Source organism: Mya arenaria, chromosome 12 (genome assembly GCF_026914265.1).
Source record: "Mya arenaria isolate MELC-2E11 chromosome 12, ASM2691426v1".
In the NCBI taxonomy this organism is placed as follows: Eukaryota; Metazoa; Mollusca; class Bivalvia; order Myida; family Myidae; genus Mya; species Mya arenaria.
This window is the reverse complement of record NC_069133.1, coordinates 18,718,012-18,740,392: the sequence shown is the minus strand read 5'-3', so window position 1 is coordinate 18,740,392 and position 22,381 is coordinate 18,718,012. Positions and strand designations below refer to the sequence as shown.

Below are 22,381 nucleotides of genomic sequence, written 5' to 3'. Positions count from 1 at the left end.
AAGGGTATAGAAGTTATCAATAAATATATCAACCTGCCCTAAAATTTTAATCCTAAGTTCCATAGTTCAATCAGGGGCCATTATGTGAATAAAATATGATATGGAGTTATCTTACCTAATTATGTGATGGCACTGAACAACTGTGTAAAGTATTAAGTCAATTGAATGAAGGGTATTGGTACTTATTAGTGAAAATCCCAACTTGTTCTAAAACTTTAACCTGCCCTAAACCTTTAACCTAAGTCAATCAGGGGCTATAACTTGTATTGAGGATAATACAGAGTTATGTAACCTCATTGTGTGATGGTCCTGAACAAATGTGTCAAGTATTAAGTTAAATGAACAAATGGTAGAGAAGTTATTAATAAATATCCCAACCTGCCCTAAAACTTTAACCTAAGTTTGATAGTCAATCAGGGGCCATAACTTGTATAAAGGAGTTATCTATTCCCATTATATGATGGCCCTGAACAACTGTGTGAGGTATTAAGTCAATTGAATGAAGGGTATTGGACTTATAAGTGAAAATCCCAACTTGCCCTAAAACTTGAACCGGACACCGACACCAGAGCGAATAGTATAGCCCACCTTATTCTTAAAATAGTCGAGCTAAAAAAACACAAATGTGATAATATATTTATAACATGTGTTTTCTCTTCAAAAACAGTGAAACAAGGTTATGACATCACCTACAAAATATATGTATCACTTTTATCGAAAATACTTAAAGCTTGCTATTTCATCGATGTTATGAATCAAGACTCATTTTCCTTGTTTTTAGCCAAAATAACCTTGACATTGATCTTACCTACACTACACACAATATGTATAACTTTAACAAATACTCTTTTATTATGTTCAAATATTCAAGAATATTTTAGGTTACTGATCATACAACTTGTATTTCTATATTCTTGACCAGTGGTTGTGTACAATTTTGATCAGATTCAACATACAGGTCAGGTTGCAAGAAAAACAAATTGCCTTGTGTTGACTTGATGCAGTGTCAGCTAAAGCATTGAGGCAGGTTGTTTCGTTAAGAATCAATTGGTCCTTTCACACTTGCAATGACAAGGTTTTCATTTTCAAACTTTCCTCTAGCGTTTATAGGGAAGAGCACTGTGAGGTAGAAGTGAAGTGCAGGATCGTCACCGATTGTTTTCAGTTCAGGTATTGTGATGAGGAGTAACTCAACTGTTGAAGATCAAGTTGGAACAGTTTCCGCATTTCATACCTACTGCTGCATTTGATAACAACCTCAGCTGTGCAATAGTAGGCCACTTGTGTAAGGGACTGGCTCTAACATAGAAGGACATTTGTCAAGGTCCATTTACTTGTTGCCACACTCTAAAAAGATATGAAGGAATTTGTTATGATATCATGATAAGTGAATGTAGCACTGAAGACCTAATAACATGAAACATGAGAAATGAAATAACTCTAAACATTAAACTGAGGTGAATTTGTTAGGTTTCAAGGTTGATTTCATAAGCTTTATTCGAAATGTGAATTGACAGGTAATTTGCAATTTGATGTCAATTCTGAATCAGGTTATACAAATCAAACATTGATGCATGAATTGCAGAATAATAATTAAGATTAAGTATTTATATACAAGTAATGATTTCATTCCTTTATTCAGCTATTGAGTTAAGCAATTTTGTTAGAAAAAGTGAAAAATTGTTATTAATTTTTAGGAAGGCTTGTTCATAGGTCATGTATTTTGTGCAAAATAAATATCAAAATGATGCCTAAACAAAGATTATATTGTGAAATAATGTAAGCTTGTAGAGTTAATTTTTTTTAAACATTATATGAAATTGTGAATAATTGTAAATACATTCAATTATTTATTGAAATGCATTGAAACATCCATATGTTTTTGTTTTATTAAAGGTTGAATGTTAATACCAAAAGCAATGCTGTTTATAGTTGCAGTTAAAATAGCAAAATATTTGCCTAGCTTTAGTTGTGTTACATAACAACACAAAATGCAGAAGGTTTGGGATATCATTTTTAATATGAATGCTGGCTATTGTTCTGAAACCATAAAGTTAACAGGAAACTAAGAAAGAGAACAAACCTGGTTTTGGGCAGTGGGGCAGCACTGATAGTTGTGGGCTGAAGAATACTCATTTCTTGGAACTCCTCAGTCCTGGCCCATTATTGTTGGTGGCCATTTTTTGCAGTTTTCATCTTGAAAATGAAGCCCTTTCTGTTCAATATTTACAACTCTTGTAGTAGAAACTGGAATGTAGGATGATAAATATACATTTTATTGAGACAGAATCCCGCAAAACATGTTTATTATTTTAAACTAATGCACCAGTCAATTGTAACCACGACCCCCAAGGTCCTTGGTTATACCGGGGATAGCCGGGGAAATGGACCATGTTTTTAACTTTCAGGTGGCCCTGCATTGCTGGGTGAATGGGATGGCTATGTCTGGCTTTAAATATAGCAGGGAATTGGCCTTACCTAGGGCCCCTGGGGTGCGGGGGCATTTGGCGAGATTAAACCATCTGTTCATCCCCGCAGGACGTGATTTTAGCCAAGATTGGCTGGACCTATGGTCAGTGTCCTCGCTATTCCCCTGACCGGGGGAGGGGGCGTGGTTTTAATTGACTGATGCATTAGTCTAAAATAATAACTGGTGCATAATGAAAACGATGCAAAAATTTATTGACTACGAACAAATCACCTTAAACTTGTTACTTACAGACTGACATGCAAACTTTGGGCATGCATTACAAAGAAGGGCTTGAAATATCATCCCTACCATTGTGACTCATTCAGTTACACGCGTTGATGTCCAAATTGAACGTTTTTGTTGCGGTATTTCACTTCGAATCACCCTCTCGCAATTTCGACCTTGACCGCACACACGCCTATATCTGAAATGCAAGAAGCGTTTTCATTGGACGGCTATCATTCCTGGTTTTAATGACGCAATTTGGAAAAACCTTCAAATGTTGTCCAAAGTGAAAGTAGGAATACCGCAAAAAAAAAACCGTGCTACTGTTTAAATCGAAAGACACGAAACCTACTTTTAAAATGATAAATATGAAATAACAATAGTTTTTCAGTTCACTTCGTAAAAAGAAAATGAAAATACCTTTCTCCAACCGCCAGCGTGTTGACCTCGATACCCCTAGTATACTGGACGCTTGCATCTGACCCGTACGTGTCATAAACGGGTAATCAGATAATAGACTAGTTCACCGATTTTCTAAGATTATTTAAGATACATTCTGCGCATTCGTGGTTTATTCTTTTATGTAAAAATATTTAAATAAAAAAAAGAAGTTTTCTCAACAACTGTGCATCTATGATATTTTTTTCTCTAAAAGAGTTATTTAAAAAAATCTCTGGTTTTAATTTGCCTTATATTTTCAAAGCTTCACATATTAGAAGATTACCAATCATCTATTGCAAAATCGAACAGGAACCAGTCTAATGGCGAACTGCTTCGGAATTATCCGAGAGCTGACGGTAAGAAACGGCGCATGTGCGATCAAAACAATGAAAACGCCGCATGCGCAAGCCCATTGCACCAGGGACACTTCTAAAACAATCAATATATGCGCCGGGCGCCGATGCGCCCGCGCAATTAATTTCAATGAGCGCTTGAACTCACAGTGTTGAGGTCAATATTTTCAGTCATTAAAAGGATCTTTTAATTACGCTTTTGAAACTTTATGGTGATCTATCACCCTTTTTTCAGCCTATGAAATAGCAGACACAAGTAAGGTGTTTTGTCTTCATGATATAAGAAGATTCAAAAAATAAAAAAAATCGGAGAAAAATCCGTTTTATTTTTATTTATATCTCCTTTGGGACATTTTATGCATTTTATTTTTATTTTTATTTCCTCCTCCTTACCCAACTTTTTGAAAAATCTCCCGTAAATCTAAAGATAAAAAACTCTGGCCTTGTAACTGTACTCTTTTATTAAAACAGAGATGTTGTTTTTTATCTTATGGGGTCCATCCCAAACAAAATCATAAAAAAATATTTATGATGTTAATGAACACTTGTGTACTAGGGTTTGGCAATGACATAAAAAGATGAGTAAAAATGGGAAGTAACAATGACTTTACAACAGTGATCTTTCTAATTAGAGTTAACCCTTTAGCACATAGACAAGTGGCCAGATTACACCTCCCAGTCAATAGCCATCTTAATACTGATAAGCAGTCCTTATCTGCATAGGTACTTTTCTGGATATTTGAAAATGAGAAAATGAATACAGCAGTATGACCTTAAAATCAATGTTACTCCAAATAATTGTGTCCAAATCTTTATGTGAATTAATTTTTTATAGATAATTAAATTATCTAATAAATGGTGTCAATGATGAAATATTAAATTATTTTATTTCAGCTGTGAATGTATTTTCAAGATGGATTTGTAACATTTCTTTGAAATGTCATAATTGCATTAAATCAAAGGGTAATAAAATGCTGGGATCGATCTAATTTTTATTACCCCTATCATAAAAAAGACTCATCTGGATTAAAAAGCCGACAATTTATGTTCTTGTGTATTAATACACAGACATATGTCAGGAATATCCGGTGTCATCCAGCTGAGAGATCCAGTCCAAGGTGTCTGTTTAACTTTATTACCCCCTCATAAAATTGTTTACAAAAAAAGAAAGCCGATAAATGATTTTCCGGTATGAATAAAAAGATCTAGATCAAACAAAACGCTTGCACATGACCTATTTTACAGCCAAAACTATGATGGACATTATATAAGCTTCACAGAAAATTTACCCATCATTTTCTCATTTACTAATTGTTTCTTTTGTTTGTAAACAAAATATTACCTTAAAGTAAATATAATCTCAATTGATTTTAATGGTAAACTGAACTGACGTAATATATTTAATGATTTACGCATCAATGAATTTGGGGGAAATTCCATACCGTACTTAGCTCGTGGTCTAATTACGTCACAATGGGATATCACACCTGCGATTGGAGTATAAACACCTTCTCAATTTAGCAGACGATATTTTCAAGGGAAAATCAATACACAAAAGGTTAAACTTTAATTTTATAAACATCCGGGATATTGTTTACAAAAAGAAAGATGCAAAATTGAAATATTGAAATGACCCTATTGAAATATGCGGGCCATGCGTTTACATCCAGTAATGGATACGGTCGGCCAAATGCGTATACATCTGGTAATGAGCTATGTCGGCCTATCTCGTATACATGCGCTAAAGGGTTAACTTCCTTCTTTTCCTATTACTGTTTCATTTCTTCAGCTTTTCAAGTTTGCTTGTAAAATTGAATTCTATCATTTTGCTAAGATCTACAAATGTACTTCAAATATCAAACCTAATTCCCTTATGGGCCACACCTCTGATAGCCCAAGGACAAACCAGCTGCGGTAAATGTCACAACACTATAAATGTAAACCATTGCAACATTTACCGCCACCGTCCAATGTCCTCAAACCAAAAACAAAACAAAAAAGCATATATTTTTTGGTATTAGCCTAGTGGGTGCCAACAGACCGGCTGAACATAAAAGAACGGGCAAATGTAGTATGAATGAATCAAACTATATGTAATACTAAAAATCTTTGCCCTTATACGAGGGTTGATCCAGAATTACGTGGACTTTTTCAATAATTCAAATATCATTTCACATTCAATACATATAACATATCTTATATAATTCCTGCAATTTTCAGAGCAAAATATTGAATTTTCGCTAAATTACAATCATATTACGACATATGGTTGAACCCGACCGGCACAGTCCAGTGACGTCAATGACGCTGCGCTCATAAAGCGTCATATTTTTTTAGTTTACCAACCAACACTGACGCATAGTCAACTTCATATATTATGATAAACATAAATAAATAGAAAAATAAATAATATTAATATAAATTTTTTTTAATTAATTATTTAAAAAAATAACGCCGTTTCAAAGTAACCCCGTTCATTAATTGTTCACCTTCCTGTGCAAATCTTTGCAGTCTTTGAATAACGCATACGTTTTTCTCTCTCGTCCTTTCATAGCAAATGAGGGACACATCTTGCAAACTTTTCGCACGCCTTAATCTTCTCTTAAAACCTTTTGGACTTCCGTACCCTGCCCCGACTATGCTTGCTACGACGTGCTGTCAAACGGCGATCCCCTCTGATGACGTTTACCAACGTCGAAAAACGTTGTGCCTCTTGTCTTTTTCTGTCCCTTTTCCTTATCGTCTTCTATGAAATATCATTGTTCTCTTAAACGTTAATGCCAGTTAAATACTAATGAACGGCACATGTTGCTTCATTTCCACCTGGGCCATCATTATCATAATCTGTGTCCGTGTTTTCCCCAATTTAACGCAAATCTTCATAGTCTCGCGCTTATTCAAAGTCCAATGACGCTATGTTGTATCCCAGACTGTGCTTGTAATCAAGTCAGAATATCACGACTTTTAAACGGAAATGACGTCAGAAATTTAAAAGGTATATTCGTATGAAGTCAGCGTTTAATATGACGTAATTTGGCGAATTTCATAGAAAAACATGGAAGAAAAGCATGTTGTAAGAGATACATAAAACGTTTGTGAATGTTCATTTTAGACGGTGTGCCGACCGTCCGTTCCTGTTATCTAAGAACCTGTAATTTTTCAATACTCATAAATTTTACAGATCTAAATTTCATACCGTCTATGCATGAATTTTAAAATGATTTGGATGAAAAATATAGAAAATATGTAAGAAGTCCACGTAATTCTGGATCACCCCTCGTAGTCCTAATGACTTAGACACTCTTAGTCTTTCTTCTATCGAGTCTTTAATGTAGCCATCTTTGGCATTCTCAGACCGCCATCTGCCATGGCGCTTAAACAATCTATCAGGTATACCACGATTAGCAGCAGATGTAGCACCTGCACTCCTTAGAGAATGTAAACAATATTGACTTATACCCTTAACATGAGGTCTTAATGCATCTAAAAATAAACTTCTAAGGTTACTGTATGCCAAAAGTTTACTATCATTTCTAACTTTGTAACCCGATTTAGTTGCTGTTAAGTGACAAAAAATAAACGTATCGGAATCACAATGAATGTCCGCCCATGAAAAATATCTTTCTAGATTCATAACTGGGCACAAAATAGTTCCTGTTCTAGCAATAAGGATCCACGCACCATCGTGATATTTATCGGTTTTACTAGACTCTATGAACAAACTCATGTAAACAGGATTAAACACAACATCGTGTCTACGTAACTGTAACAATTCAGCGCTACGTAAAAAGCCAGCATATGCTAAAAGAAATGCACAAATTGTCCTCTGATTTTTAACATTGCCCTCCACAAATAATGTTTCATAAATCTTAGTTAACAAATCAATAGTAACCGGCTCTTTTTTAATAACTGGTTTAGCAAGCTTCCGCTTTACTGCTTCTAGAATGTTTTTTACTAAACTAGAATCCGTTGGAGAATGGAAATCAAACAGATCATGAAACCATTTTATACTATAGTATGCTTGAACAATCGGACTAGGTGTATTTGCTGACTGAACTAAAGAAGCTAAATATAAAGCCACATGAAACGTCTTCGCAGGCAAGGTCTTCTTACTGTTAAGTCCGTTACTCAAAGCCCATTTTGTCCAGCGTTTAAAACCTCTAGTGTAATTGGAATACGTATTTCTTGCTCGAGACTCTTTGAGTAAATCCGGCAGCAAGGAGATCTTGTCCACCAAGACGTCAGGTAACCCGTCAATATCTTCAGCATAACACTGAAAAAATAAATGTAAAAAAGAAAAGAAACAAATTAGTATTTCATAGACGAAATTAAGAGTTATACATTATATGTACAAAAGGTAATAATATTAAATTAAACAACTTTTTCGCTTTATTACATTCATTACATTATGAATAATTCATTATCTCAATACAATGCATAGATACCCACTCATAATAACCAATGTGCCGATACCAGCTCATTGTAATAATTTAGCAAACGCCCTGATTTATAAAACGAATTGATTCATACAACTTATAAAAAGTATATACATGTACATGTCAGCATATAATAATCCAACAAAATACACTAGATTCACACTATGTGCAGATACCCGCTCATAGTAAACCAATGTGCCGATACCAGCTCATTGCAAAACTTTCGACATACGTCTTTCGCAAAAGTTCACTAAACTTGAATAAGTAACTGTATTGCATCTATAAAAGCAAGAGCAGCCTTACAATTCACGTTAAAACTGGTAACTGATCAAGTGAATTTCATTCTCAGGGCCAACATATTGAACTTTGGGTTTTCATTCCCGAAAATACCTACTCCGTTTCTACAAGGAGTATAATATGTCTTGTCAGTGGGCAAGAACATCCAATCCTGGACAATTGACCTGAAAATCCCGGACTTATCACATATCAAAGGCCAGTAACTTGCCGATTTCCACTCAGGGACAATCAGAACACCACTTGCTTTGCAACTGCGCATTTTTGTAAGCACCCTGGCAACAATTATGACAGGTGGAACAAATAAGCCAAAAACCGAGCCCCAGTCATAAGTAAATGCATCAACACCTGATGATTTATAACACCAAAATCTAGAATAAAAGACTGGCAACTTAGCATTGTGTTCCGAGGCGAAAAAATCTACTTCTAACATTCCCCACCTAGCCTGAATCATAGATAAAATGGTATAACTGATACCCCAATCATCTTTCTCGATAACCCTTGACAAATAATCAGCCCTTTCATTCTCATTACGGGGAATCCATTCTAATTCTAAGTGAATAGAATGCCTTAAAGTGATGTTAAAAATCTTCATTGCCAAATCTTGCAAATCTTCTTTCATGGACCCCTTCTGAACTATACTGCAGACGCTAGTATTATCAGTGAACCATTTAATTCTCTGATTACTGAGATTATGTGCCCTTGATCTAAGCACCCTGTAAACAGCACACAATTCTCTCCATGTCGAGGATCGAACACTCTCCTCTACAGACCATGTACCATGGGATACCCCATTTACTGTGCCAACTTCAAAACCGGCATAACCTGTTCCTGACGCATCACTATATACAATTTTCGAACATACACCCGAATGATCAAGACTTTTAATATTCAAAACCTTAATGATGTTCTCCCAAAATTCTAACTGTAAAATGCTATCCAGCGATAATTTGATGTATGAATTCCAGGTTGGAGCTTGCAAAACATCCATGCTTAGATACCTGGTCATAATTTGAGACACCGGACCAATAACTATGCTCATGGAAATTATCTGGCCTATAAAACTAGCAACAGTCCAAACAGGTACACGTGACCGATGATTAATCTCATTTAGTGTGACCAAGGCTTTATCTATTCTGCGCTGCGGAATACAGATTGTATATTCAATCATGTTGAAAATTGCACCTAACCATTCAAGTATCTGCACTGGTTCCCAGATCGACTTATCAAATTTGGGCACAAGGCCGGAGTCCAGCAGATCTTGTTTTATATCAAAAGCTAACTGTCTAGTACTACCCAAACTACCTGAAGTTCCAAAACCATCATCCTAAGAACATAATCACCTTTTTTCCCTCGCCCCGCCATTTTGCTATTAGGGGACGAGTAAATTTTGTATATAAATAGGGTGCCACACCTAATCCAAATGGTAAAACTAAAAATTTGTAGTATGAGGTATCACCATTTTCATTGGTGAATGAAAATCCTAAATATTCTGTATGCTCAGAATAAATATCTAAAAAGTGATATGCAGAATGTATATCAAATTTAATCATCCAGCTACCCTTTTCTAAATACATCAAAGCAAGCCTGAGATCTTCATATTAGATAGATTGTTTCCATACATGTCTGTTCACCATTCTTAAATCCAGAATTAAACGTTTTTTACCGTTATTTTGAACAGATACAGAAAGAGGGTTTACAACAGTAGGTACATGCAAGCATTTTTCAATCAAATTCCTATCCAATAAATCATTAATTGCTTGTGCAACAAACGCACTCTCTTTCAATGCCGACGCATTATTTCTCATTATTGATTTTATAGGTAAAGAATAAAAGGGAATTTTATACCCAAACAATATAGTGTCTAGAATAAACTGGCTTGCTCCTATACTCTCCCAGAATTGAAAATGCTCTTTTAACCTATTTCTAACTATGATTTCTTTTTGACCTTGCTCGTAAACAAAAAAGTCATCCGTGAAACGGTCCCGATCATAAGTAAAAGTTCTTGAATTAGAATACTCATCTTGAATCTCACTGTCAGGATTTCCTGTTATATGGGACATCTCACTTTCTAGCGGGTAGTTCAGGTTGGCTGCTCCTATTGGTGTATGGACAATTTCGTCTGATGTGGTTGGCTTCTCCGCAAGCGAAACAGGGTTCGTAGGAGCCTCGAAAGGAATAAGGCTTCCCCCCGTACTGCTGTGTAGACTGTTGAAGAAACGGATGCCCGGTTCCGGTGACCTGTGAACCAAGCACTCTACTAGACCCAGTGCTATCAGAATAACCATAAGCAACAGCAGGTTTGGATTTCTTCTTCTTGATGGACTTGTTCTTCCTCTTTTTGATGGCTCGTGATTCAGCTTTAGTGAGACGGGATTCATCTTCAGTGTCACTTGCGAGAGGGTGCGACTCGTATTCACGCACGGTCGTCCAACCGCCCTCACTTTCGTCGGCGATGCGAATGTGTTTGTTCCGGACACAAAGCTTCTCACGTACCTCAGAAAGCAGTTCCGAAGCATATTCGAGTTTATTATTTTTAACAGACCAATCCAACTGCTTCAAGTTATCGTCAATTGCCGAGTTAAATTCGTACTGTAAACGGTTTCCTTCAAACCTCCAATTAATGTCTTTTTCGGTTTTCAACTTTTTTAAATCACTTGCTGAGACAGAATTTTCACGTACATCGTCTTTCAATGACGGAAGGTCCCTTTTAAGTCCTCGCAACTCTATCAAAATTTCGTGTGAACTATCGTTTGTACCACGTGTTGGAGTTTCACCACCGTTTTGCTCCATTATCGATAAGCAAAATAAAAAATCACGTCTGTATACGGCTGTACCCAAAGGCTGAATGGAGATAACACGCTACAAATGCACGAAATCCTCATGCTTTTCCTGTACAAAACTAGCGACACCTATCAGAGGCATACAAACAAGGAATAAATTTTTGTCTAATTCGTAAATTTAAACGACAAAAATTACATTAATTTAAACTGTGTAGCTCCACAGATTAATTTATATTAATTTACTTTGATGAGGTTAACATATTTCTCTCATGAGTGCAAACCCTTGAGTCAAATGCAGTTTTAAACATTGAGAAATCATTATAAATCTTTAATCTTACTTTATAAGCTTCCAGTGTTTATTTTACAGGTGGTTGCTGATGAAACTAGAAAGTTACTGACCTAACTGACAAATTGCTGGGTATGGCATGACACGTCGTCATGTAGGGTGGACACTTATGTAAAATCTATTTTAAAATCGAACCATGAACACAAAGCAAAACTGACAGTTTTCTTTTGCGTGCAGTGTCCTTCATTTTATGATGGTCACTTTAAAAAGCAAATTATTTCGAAATCTCACTCTTAATAACAAAGTTATTGACCAGACTCACCAAATCATTTATAAAGAAAAATTGACAAAGTTAACAGGACACACAAAGAGGACAGACTTGATGACGTGCACACTTTGTGAAGTGGGACCAACCAAAATGAGTCCGGAAACAGCAAGTCCTAGACCAGACTCAGATTTGAGACCGCTCAACATTTTTACATTATCTGACATAATGAACCATAATTGAACATTGTCTTGCAGAAAGTGGGCAATAATATATAAAACCATACTGTTTAAAACTTACCCTTGGCGGTACTTGAGGTACAGAAGATGCGTTTTCACCAGACATCTGAAGGAAAACTTATATTTTTGTAAAGATATCTGTGATATATGCTTCTAATATGAAAAAATCATGGAGTGGTTATTCAATATGAGATGTATTAAAAACTAGTTAAATTGATTTTACATTCAATGACCACCAATGGGATATTCTATACACAGCATTAATAGTAATTTGACTATTTATAGAATTTTTATTAGCTAAAAGAAAATGTCCTACTTGTTGAAAAGAAAATTCTATTTTAGCTTCTCAGTTAAAATAAAAGTATTGAACACATTAGGCTGACTGGTCGATCACTAATATTCACAAAGCCAGGAGTGAACAAATGGTGCGCTGATATGACAATTATTTTTTTTGGTGTGACAGATAGCAGACCTTTTATTTTTTAATAGTTTGTCATTCAATATTGCGCCAGTATGTGCGTGATCTTATGACCTTTATTGGGGCTGCGGCAGATCCACATAATGAATGTCATTTTTTTTTAATATAAGGCCAGAGGTTTTTTTATTTTTATTTTACGGGAATGCCGTACCTAAATATTGCAAAACCCAAATAAGAAAAAGATTCAAATTCCTAACTTTATTTTTTCCGCAGCCGGCGCTTATTGCTTATGATGTTAACTGAAATATGTTTCATTGTTTTGTGATATCACATGCATATTATATGCCATGATGAAAATAAAACTTGAAACTTGCTTATTATTATCATCTTAGCGCTTGTAAGGAAAATGGCCGCCTTTTACGAAATTTTAAAGTGGATTTAGTTTGAAGACTGATACGGTTGTTCATAAAATGTGGCGTTTGTCATTATGTGATATCGGAACGGAATTGTATTTTCTTCATGTAACCGAAGCATAAAATCACTTATATATTTCTGTGTGTAGAGATTGGCATTTTATTCATTTATAGACAATGATGTTGCCATTTAACTTTCAAGTGTAGGTGGCATTTGAACCCTCAATCAGATATACCTACGGAATAAGTTTCAGGTTGAAACCTCCTATAGTTTACGAGATATGCCACGGACAAAACCTAAGCAAGAAAATTAACAAAGGGCAATAACTCTAAAAATATGGCAGCAAGAGAAACGGTTCTTGTGCACTGCACTTGCCCTCAATGAGATCTATCTAGCTATGAAGTTTCCAGTTGATACCTCTTATATTCTTCAACATATGCCCCGGACAAAACTTTAAGCATGAAAATTAACAAAGGGCAATAACTTTAAAACTAAGAAAGCAAGAGTTACTGTTATTGTGCACTGCACTTGCCCTCAATGAGATATATCTAGCTATGAAGTTTCAAGTTGATACCTCTTATATTCTTCAAGATATGCCCCGGACAAAACTTTTAAGCATGAAAATTAACAAAGGGCAATAACTTTAAAACTAAGAAAGCAAGAGTTACTGTTATTGTGCACTGCACTTGCCCTCAATGAGATCTATCTAGCTATGAAGTTTCAAGTTGATAACTCTTATATTTTACAAGATATGCCCCGGACAAAACTTTAAGCATGAAAAATAACAAAGGGCAATAACTCTAAAAATATGGAAGCAAGAGTAACAGTTCTTGTGCACTGCACTTGCCCTCCATGAGATCTATGTACATATGAAGTTTCAAGTTGATACCACTAATAGTTTAGGAGATATACCCCGGACAAGCGAAATTGGGACGCGGACGCCGCCGCCGCCACCGCCGCCGAAAAAAGGACCCCTATATGTCATCTTTTCAGGCGACACAAAAAGACGAGATTGTGACATTGGATTTGGCTTGTTTGTCTAAAGACAATAAAGTTATACCAACATATCGCATACCATTTTAATGGGCATTGACTCCTCTTTTAATGTCACCTATTTTAAAATGGATTGTTTGTATGTTGATTAAGAAAAAAAACTGGACTCGACCATGAAATTGGGTAGGTTTGAGTTACATACCTTGTTTCTCTCTTGTATATCAGACGTTAAATTCCTTAGATTTGTTGTTTCATCCTGTATATCAGACATTAAATTTCCTCAGATGTGTTGTTTATCTTATTGTATATACCCAAAATGATATAATTAACATTTTAGACACAACAATGAGCCAGATGAGCCGTCTCCGTGGTCTAGTGGATAAGCATCCGCCTACGGAGCGGGAGGTCGTGGGTTCGATCCCTGGCCGCGTCATACCAAAAGACGTTTAAAGTTGGTACAAGTAGCTCCCTTGCCTGGCGCTTGGCATTTAAAGGGTAGTGCTTGGAAAAGTGGTGTACTCAGTACTGGTTTAACCCAGGAAAGTTGTACCCCGTGTATCGGTGCTTTACACCGAGCACGTAAAAGAACCAAGGGGTCTCTTCGAAAAAGAGCTAGGGTCTCGCACCCGGACTTCCTTGTATCCCACCACTGTCTTCTCAGCGTGCTGTCCCTTCAGCAAAAAAAACAAAGGACCCCGTTGGAAATAAGTGCTTGCACTTTCACGGGTTATCCTTGATCGCAAGGTCTAAAGAAATACATACATACATACATACAGATGTCTTTGGTTTTGCCAGTGCGAGTTTCAGTGACTATTATAAACACTGCGAAAGTGTAGAAGCACATATAAAAGCATGCGCACATACAGAATTGATTTAATAATCATCATGTGAAAATAACAGCTTGTTTTGCCTTTATATTACAGAACTAATGTTGCTTGATTTATTTAATCGATTACCAATTATTTGCAAATATTAATGTCCTGCGTGAGAGTTTTTAATATTTTCATGTTAAATCTGCATTTATAAGGAATTCTGGATTTTTTCCACTTAACATTGTTTTTCATATAAATCCAATATGGCTGCCGCTGTTTCTGCTACAGCAGAGTTGGCCATTTCTCAGCTACAGGCCAAATGTCAGGTCGAAAGTTGGCTGTTTTCTGGCCGTTTCTTGGCCAAATACAGGCCGCTCTGTTAAGACACCAGCCGGAAAACGACCCAGCCAATTCTCAGCCAGTTTATGGCCAAATCCATGGAAATTGCTGGGAGATGGCATTCTTGTTTAAGTTTCCACTGAGGCAAGCCGCATTTTTAGTTTTCTTTAATTATTTTAATAACTTTGGATTTTTGGCAAAATGTTTGATAATTTTACAAAGATTTAAAATGAATAACATTCATGCTGCGGCTGTCATTTTATTTTCTACTAACTTGGAATATTTTGGCATTTATTCTTGAAATACATAACTTAGATGGTATTTAACTTGAGAAATCTCGGACTTTCTGAAAGTATGGACACTTAGGTTTATTTGACACACTACAAATAATTATTTGAAGAAGTTTATTTCACCAAATAAAATAACTTGAAAAGTTCGAGCCGCATTCTTTCTGAAACCTGACGATGCCTACTAACAGCTGTGGCGCAACACTATTATACAACAGGCAGTATGGAGTACAAAACAAGTGTGCACAACTTCAAAACATGCATTGTATAAAAAAAAATCGAAAAAAGAAAAAAATACGGAAAATCCATCTTATTTTTATTCTTTTTTCATGACGCTCAATTTTCAACATCTTTTTCTTATTTTTATTCCCTCCTCCTGGCGCTTAATTTAAAAAAAAATCCCGTAAAACGAAAAAAAAAAACTGACCTAACTGAATTTAGGACAGTTAATATATCTATAAAATGTTCATTTTGTATAATGGCATTAAAATATGTAAAATATTTAAAGATATTTTTTCATTAAATTACAAAATTAATCAATGTTGTAACTTCACCCATACATGCCATATTTCTGGAGACCATTTCAGGGGATTTGTTCAGAAAGGTTGAAAATTCAGGGGGATTTTAGTAGTATTCAGGGGGTTTTTTTTAGCAGGTCTAAATTGTCGAAATGTTAAAATAATCTTATTCTTATGAAACTCAGTCATGTCATATTGTTATGCACTTGCAGAACAAAATATGTCATAGGAAAAATATGTTTTCGAGACAATTAATTTGGCTTAAAAAATTCAGCTTACTGTCAGCAATGATGATCAACTGTTTTTCAAACAATAACAGAATGGAAAAAATATTGTTAAATTGTTCCATTTCCCAAATAGTAATATTTGTTTACCTATTGTAATTCATGAAGTCATTTTCTCCCTTGTGGAGTTGTATGTGAATATTCAGTTTCACCTTGTCATTATTGTCTGTTAATTTTATTTTTTTACTCTACTGTAGGAGATCAGGGGAAGGATTGAAATTCCAGGGTTTTTTGCCCCCACCAGATATGGCATGTATGCTTTACTGCTCTAAAATATTTCAAGGTGTCCACTAAGTTGAGCCCATTCATAATTTTAAGTGAAATGATTATATATATGAATTATAAATTGATTATATATGAATTATACATAACCATGTACCAAAAATATATATGCCTGTCTGCTGGTATTTAGTACATTACAAGCCTGGGTTGTATAAGCATAATTAATGTCAGTTATGGGCTTCTATATAGATTTATGTTGAATAAAAATGTTTCTACGATACATGCATTTTCCCATCAATATAACAAAGCTAGTACAATACAGTGTGTCTGCACATTGTGCCCTAATTGACCTTGGCATGCATATCAGATTTTAAACTTAATTTAATTTAAGAAGAAGTAATAGTAGAACTGGAACACTTCAAAAACATTGGGCCTCAGACTGATTTGCCCTCTTCCTATTTTTTCAGAATAAAGACACACCATAACTGTTAACTTCACAGCAAAAGACAATATCAACATGCTCAAATAATGTTTTAGTCCAATATAAATTAATTGCAAGATTTTCATCCAAAATGTTTTTTAAATGGGGGTGGGGGATGACATTTTTCTTAGATGACTGTTTCATCACAGTGGAATGAGTGTTCATGCTCTTTCTACATCAAAACCATATGTATAAACACCCTTCTCAGACAAGACTTGACCAATATGCAAAAACAGACACTAAAACTTGAAGAGCAGTGGAAAAAAGAGGGGGGGGGGGTAGGGATGAAAATCTTGCAATAAATTTATAGTCGCCATACAAAGCTGAGCTGTTCTCCACACTATGCTTAACAGTAGATTTGTATATTCAATGTGTATTTGATAACTCATATAATTTGTATTTGGTGTGATTATGATATTGATATTATGAAATGTTAACCTATTTTAGTTTTTTAGAAAAAATAAAATAATGTATATCCAATAAGTTTTCTTACCTTTTCTGTTTAAGTGAATAATGCAGAAGATCCTCCTTCTTCTAACTTGAAGGAGACCTCGGCAATCTAAAATAAACAAAAAATGAGTATCATAATTTATATGACAAACAATGCAAGCAATAGAATATTTGATTAGTTTAAACATATTTTATTCAGTTCATACAGTGGAACCTCGTTATGTCGACATTTTCGGGACCTAGTGAAAAAAGTCGAGATAACGAAAAGTAGACTTATCCGAATTACAAAAAATATCAGCAATCCCAACACGTTTGAGTTGGATTGTACGATGTTAAATCCACAATTGAACGGTCTTGTGAAATATTTTCGTCGTGAAAACAGCAAACTTATTATTGAAAAATAAAGTGAAACAAAAGAAGAATTATTTGTGTCAAATTTATTTCTTTTATGTTTATGGATCACACAAAACACATATAAAACCACAATTGCATACATTTGTACGTTGTAAGATTTTATACCTGGTCCTTCTCTGAATTGGTCGACCAGAGCAGTGGAACTAACATTTGACATTTTGAAGTTATTCTTTCTGTTCCTATTCGGGATTGATATCTAATCAATAAAATGTTCATGTTTTATACAATACCAAAGAGCTTGAGCAATAAATGTCTCTTTAATTAATTACATAAACAAACAACTTTAATTATTCGCACTTACCAGTTACATTTTTGTATCCCCCAATTATGACAGTTTATTATATTGATACGCACGGTATTTTGCGACATGCCGCAAACCGTCATAAATATTTTCACACCTACGTCTTGATCTACTGTTCGACATAAAGAACATAGGAAATGTGTGAAATCGACCACTGGGACTGAAAAATGAGGTCGACATAGCGAAAAAGTCAAGATAAAAAAATCGACACAAACAGATTTATTTTATATAGAATAAGAAGGAATAAATTCGGGACCGGAAAAAAGTCGACATAACCAGAAAGTCGACTTATCCGACGTCGACATAGCGAGGTTCGACTGTATTTACCAAAATAACAGTACAACAATAGTAAGTTGAAATGGATTGGAAAACAAGCAATGTAATTGCTTATTCTTATTCCTTACCATGTAGGATTGTAAAGTTACGTTCAAATGCACACTGACAGAAATTCTAGCTGTATGATGTGAACAGTATGATGAAAAATATTATTATAAATAAGCCTAGTGATATATTTTAACAAGAACTTTTCAAACTACCGGTATTTTCACATTGAACTTGAATATTTTAGAATAACGTAATAAAAACAAGAGGGCCTATGCTCTACTGGCATGGCTCTTATGGTCATTTTCAATCCAGAGCATGTACATGTACGTTTGAGTAATAGGCAACAAATATATAGTTCACTTTTTGTGTTTGGGATAGCTGAAAACGCTGCACGTTCAACATCTGAGGACAGAATGTGTTGTTAGCAGATTAGTTTCATGAACTTTTTTAATATGTGCCAAGTAAAGGTAATCTGAGGGTAAAAAAATATTTGCTTTCAAAACTGAACTCACGGTCAAAATTTCATTTCTGTAGCTTTAAAAATAAAGAAGTTGGTCAAAAGGTCAAAGTCACGGACATCGGAGGACAACATTTATGCTCATTTGGAAAACTGTGCACTATATAACACATAGTTAAAATTGCATTGCTGTAGCTTTTAAAATTAAAGAGAACGTCAAAAGGGGTGGGGCCAGCTTTTGCCATAGAGGCATAATTTCAAATGTTTTGCTAGACGGTCATCATATGATGCTCCACAACAAATATCAAAGGTATGGGCCTTATGGTTTGAAACAAGAAGATTTTGAAAATATTTCTTAAATAAGTCTCTAGGAAACTTGTGACCCCTGGGGCAGTGCCAGTTTTGACCAAAGGGGCATAATTTGAACAACCATGGTAGTCCGGGACCACTAAATTAAGCCTTGTTCAAAATAGCAAGGATCTGCATAGCTATTTCAGACAAAAAGGTTTTTAACATTTCCCAGTTTAAGTATACCAAACCTGTGAACCCAGGGGCGTTGCCAGTAATGTCCCCAGGGGCAATATTTGAACAAACATTCACAAGCAATTGTGACTTTATATGTTAACTTGGCTAAAAATAGACTCTGCTTATGTAGACTTGGCTCAAAATCGACTTAGCCAAAAATAGCATTTTTTTATACTTTCAAGACCCATAATCTAGGCATGCATGGGCAGATCCAGCTGGTTTTCAAAAAGAAGTGCTTTAATGTATATCTAATTACTGTACAAGTTTCATTGTCGAGATACAATCAAAACTAAAGACTGTATCGTGTTCACAAGCAATTGTTTACAGATGCATAGATTTTTTTTATACTTTCAAGACCCATAATCTAGGCATGCATGGGCTGATCTGGCTGGTTTTCGAAAGGAACCGTGCTTTAATGTATATCTAAATACTGTACAAGTTTCATCAAGATACAAGCAAAACTGAAGACTGTATCATGTCCAAAAGCAATTGTTTACAGACGCACAGACACACATACCACGTACACATTACCATCGCATACAAAAAACAAAAAACGCAAAATATTCTGTCACACACACACTGTCCCAATGAAAAGCGATCGATACACCAATGGGGTCGAATGTTAGGCATCAATATTTATGCAAAAAGCTGCAGAAACCAGCTGACAGTAGCAAAAAGTTTAAACATAAACCCGATTTAATGGCACTCAGGGTACAGGGCTTTTTCTATAGTACCCACGTGTCCGACTACCGGGCCCGTTCCCAAAGCAAAATATAAGATATTTTTCCCAATCTTCAGAAAAAAATCCCAATCCAAAAAAATATTATTTTTTTATTTTTTATTTTTTTTTTTAGAAATTCTTTTTACCTGTACTGGTTCATTTTCAACATCCTAATACATTATGTGATGTGCAGTTTTTTTGGTAATTGAACTCAGAAATCATTGATTTTCATCACATTCAGAGATATGAAATATTATCTGTCATGATTTATTGCAATAGATATTTACACCCCAAGGATTGATATTTCAGCCATTGTGGGTCCTTTATATGGAAAATAAACTAATATTAAATCATTTCCTAATTCACAGGAGACTAGACAGCTTTTTTTCACTGTAAAATTTACCAATTTCCGCATTTTCACAACGCAAAATTTCCCAAAATGTCTAGGGTCTTTTTCCCAAAATGGGCAGAAAAAGCCCTGGGGTAAACGCCAAAGACATAGAACATAAAATCCCAAACAAGATTGATTTGACAAGAAATGCTTTTATGCTGCATTGAATCTCTGGACTTTTAAAAACAAGCTTAAATTTGAATGAAAATATTTGATTGGAACTGCAAATTCATAAAATAGCCAACATTTTTTCAAAGTTTACAATCAAGCTGACATTACTTGATATGTGTTGTGGTCAGAGACCACAAAAAGTATTTTCATATATATTAGTTAATTCGCAGAAGCAATTTTTCTATTATTAGTAACAGTGACCTTGAATTTAACCCCACTAGTTAGATCTTCACTTAAGCTATCCACACACCAGCTTTAACTATTAACAATTCTAGCTTAAGATATTTGGAAGAAACCAATGTTTCTGCCATTTTTCTATTTCCAGTCACAGTGACCTTGACCTGACCCACTCAAAAGCAAATCCAAGCTAGCACTTTAAGTAAGATACCTACATGTACTCACCAACTTTCATCACTTTTTATCAATTCTTACCAGATTTATTGGGCAGAAACCATTTTACTATTTTTAGTAACAGTGATTTTGACCCCCTCCCCCTCAAAAGCAATCCCAAGCTAGTTCTTCACATGAGCTACCTAAACACCAACTTTTATGACTATCCATCCATACTATAGCTTTAGTTATTGGACGAAACCATTTTTCTATTTTTAGTAACAGTGACCCTGACCTTGACCCCACACCCCTCAATGCAATCCCAAACCTAGCTTTTCACATAAGCCACCTACACACTAATTTTCATCACTATCCATCAATTCTTACTTAAGTTATAGGGAAGAAGCCATTTTTCTATTTTTAGTAACAGTGACCTTGACACCAACACCCACAATAGCAGTTACAAGCTCACTCGACCTACATACAGGGTAAAGAAGGTAAAACAAATCAGCTCTCCTTATGCTTAATAAGTATTGCCCTCCCTGGGCCAATATATGACCACTGGGCGCAATAGAGAGCGAGCTCTTTACATAAGCTATTACAGACCAACTTTTATTACTATCCATCAATGCTAGCTTAAGTTTTGATCGGAAACCAATATTTCACGCCAATATTTCTTCATTTAAAGGCTGTAACTCATGATATACTGTGTGTAGCAGCAAACAAAACCCCAGGGGCACAACTTCATCACCTGAAAGACATTCCCCTAAGTTTCATGACTCTCGGTGAAATAGTTTTGGAGTTTTGATCGACACAAGTTAAGAACTGCCAATTTTGCTTATTTCAGGGCCATAACTCTGGTTTTATTATGTGCAGTAGTAAACAAAACCCTAGGTGCACAATTTCATCAATCAAACAACATTACCTTAAGCTTTCATAACTGTTGGTTTTGGAGTTCAGAGCAAACAAATGCGCATAATATTTACAGACGGAACCATTGTTCAACCCCAAGTTGGTACTTACTTACAAAATGAAGGTTTGACATACTGTGCCAAAGCCCTGTAGATTACATATTTTTATTCAAATAGACTCAGACACATTAGATATAAATTATATGGAAACCTGTAAGACAATGTGGATACTAGTAAGAGTTAACAAAAAAATTCATTCAAGAGCCTCCTTACTGAGTTTAAAGTTTGCTTATACGTTTATCACACATGACCTATATTTTTTAAACAAGGAGTAAACTCAAGTACTGTTATTTTCAATAATTGTGTAACTAAATATATTATCTATTGCATGACGTACAATCAAGATAAGATAGCCAGCCACTTATTAGTGTTTTTGTTTATTGTACAACTTCCAGTTTGCATAAACATACTTTAGAACGAAATCAGATAATAGTGTACTGGTCGATAGGCCTAATAAACATAATTATTTTTTTTCATTCATGATAGAAAAGTAAAATGGCTCGAGCAGGGTATACCCCTTTAGGTGCAAACTCATATTTCATTCCTACCCACTTAAGCACTTTTGTTTTGAGGAAGGGTCTTATATATTTTATGGCAAGCCTAACGAAACTTCACATTGTTTATTATATTTGAAAGTATAAATCACAAGACCATTAAGGCAATTGCAATGCTGTTAAAACAAAACATGGGCCTTTCCACATAATTATGGAAATAAATTTATATATGTGTTTCGTTAGTTTTACTTATTTGTTTCATGCACCAGTCA

The 22,381-nt window shown here is 35.1% G+C and overlaps 1 protein-coding gene across 3 annotated transcripts in view; it reads right to left on the bottom strand.

The window, feature by feature from the left end:
* Window positions 1-22,381, bottom strand: part of LOC128212271 (uncharacterized) — an 81,795-nt gene that overhangs the window by 51,332 nt on the left and 8,082 nt on the right. For all 3 annotated transcript variants that reach the window (XM_052917640.1, XM_052917641.1, XM_052917642.1), the window contains exons 2-3: window positions 17,054-17,119; window positions 11,854-11,898 (exon numbers count right to left, since the gene is read on the bottom strand). In XM_052917640.1, coding sequence (XP_052773600.1) covers window positions 11,854-11,898 — 45 coding nt within the window. In that variant the 5' untranslated portion in view covers window positions 17,054-17,119. The remainder of the gene's footprint in view (window positions 1-11,853; window positions 11,899-17,053; window positions 17,120-22,381) is intronic.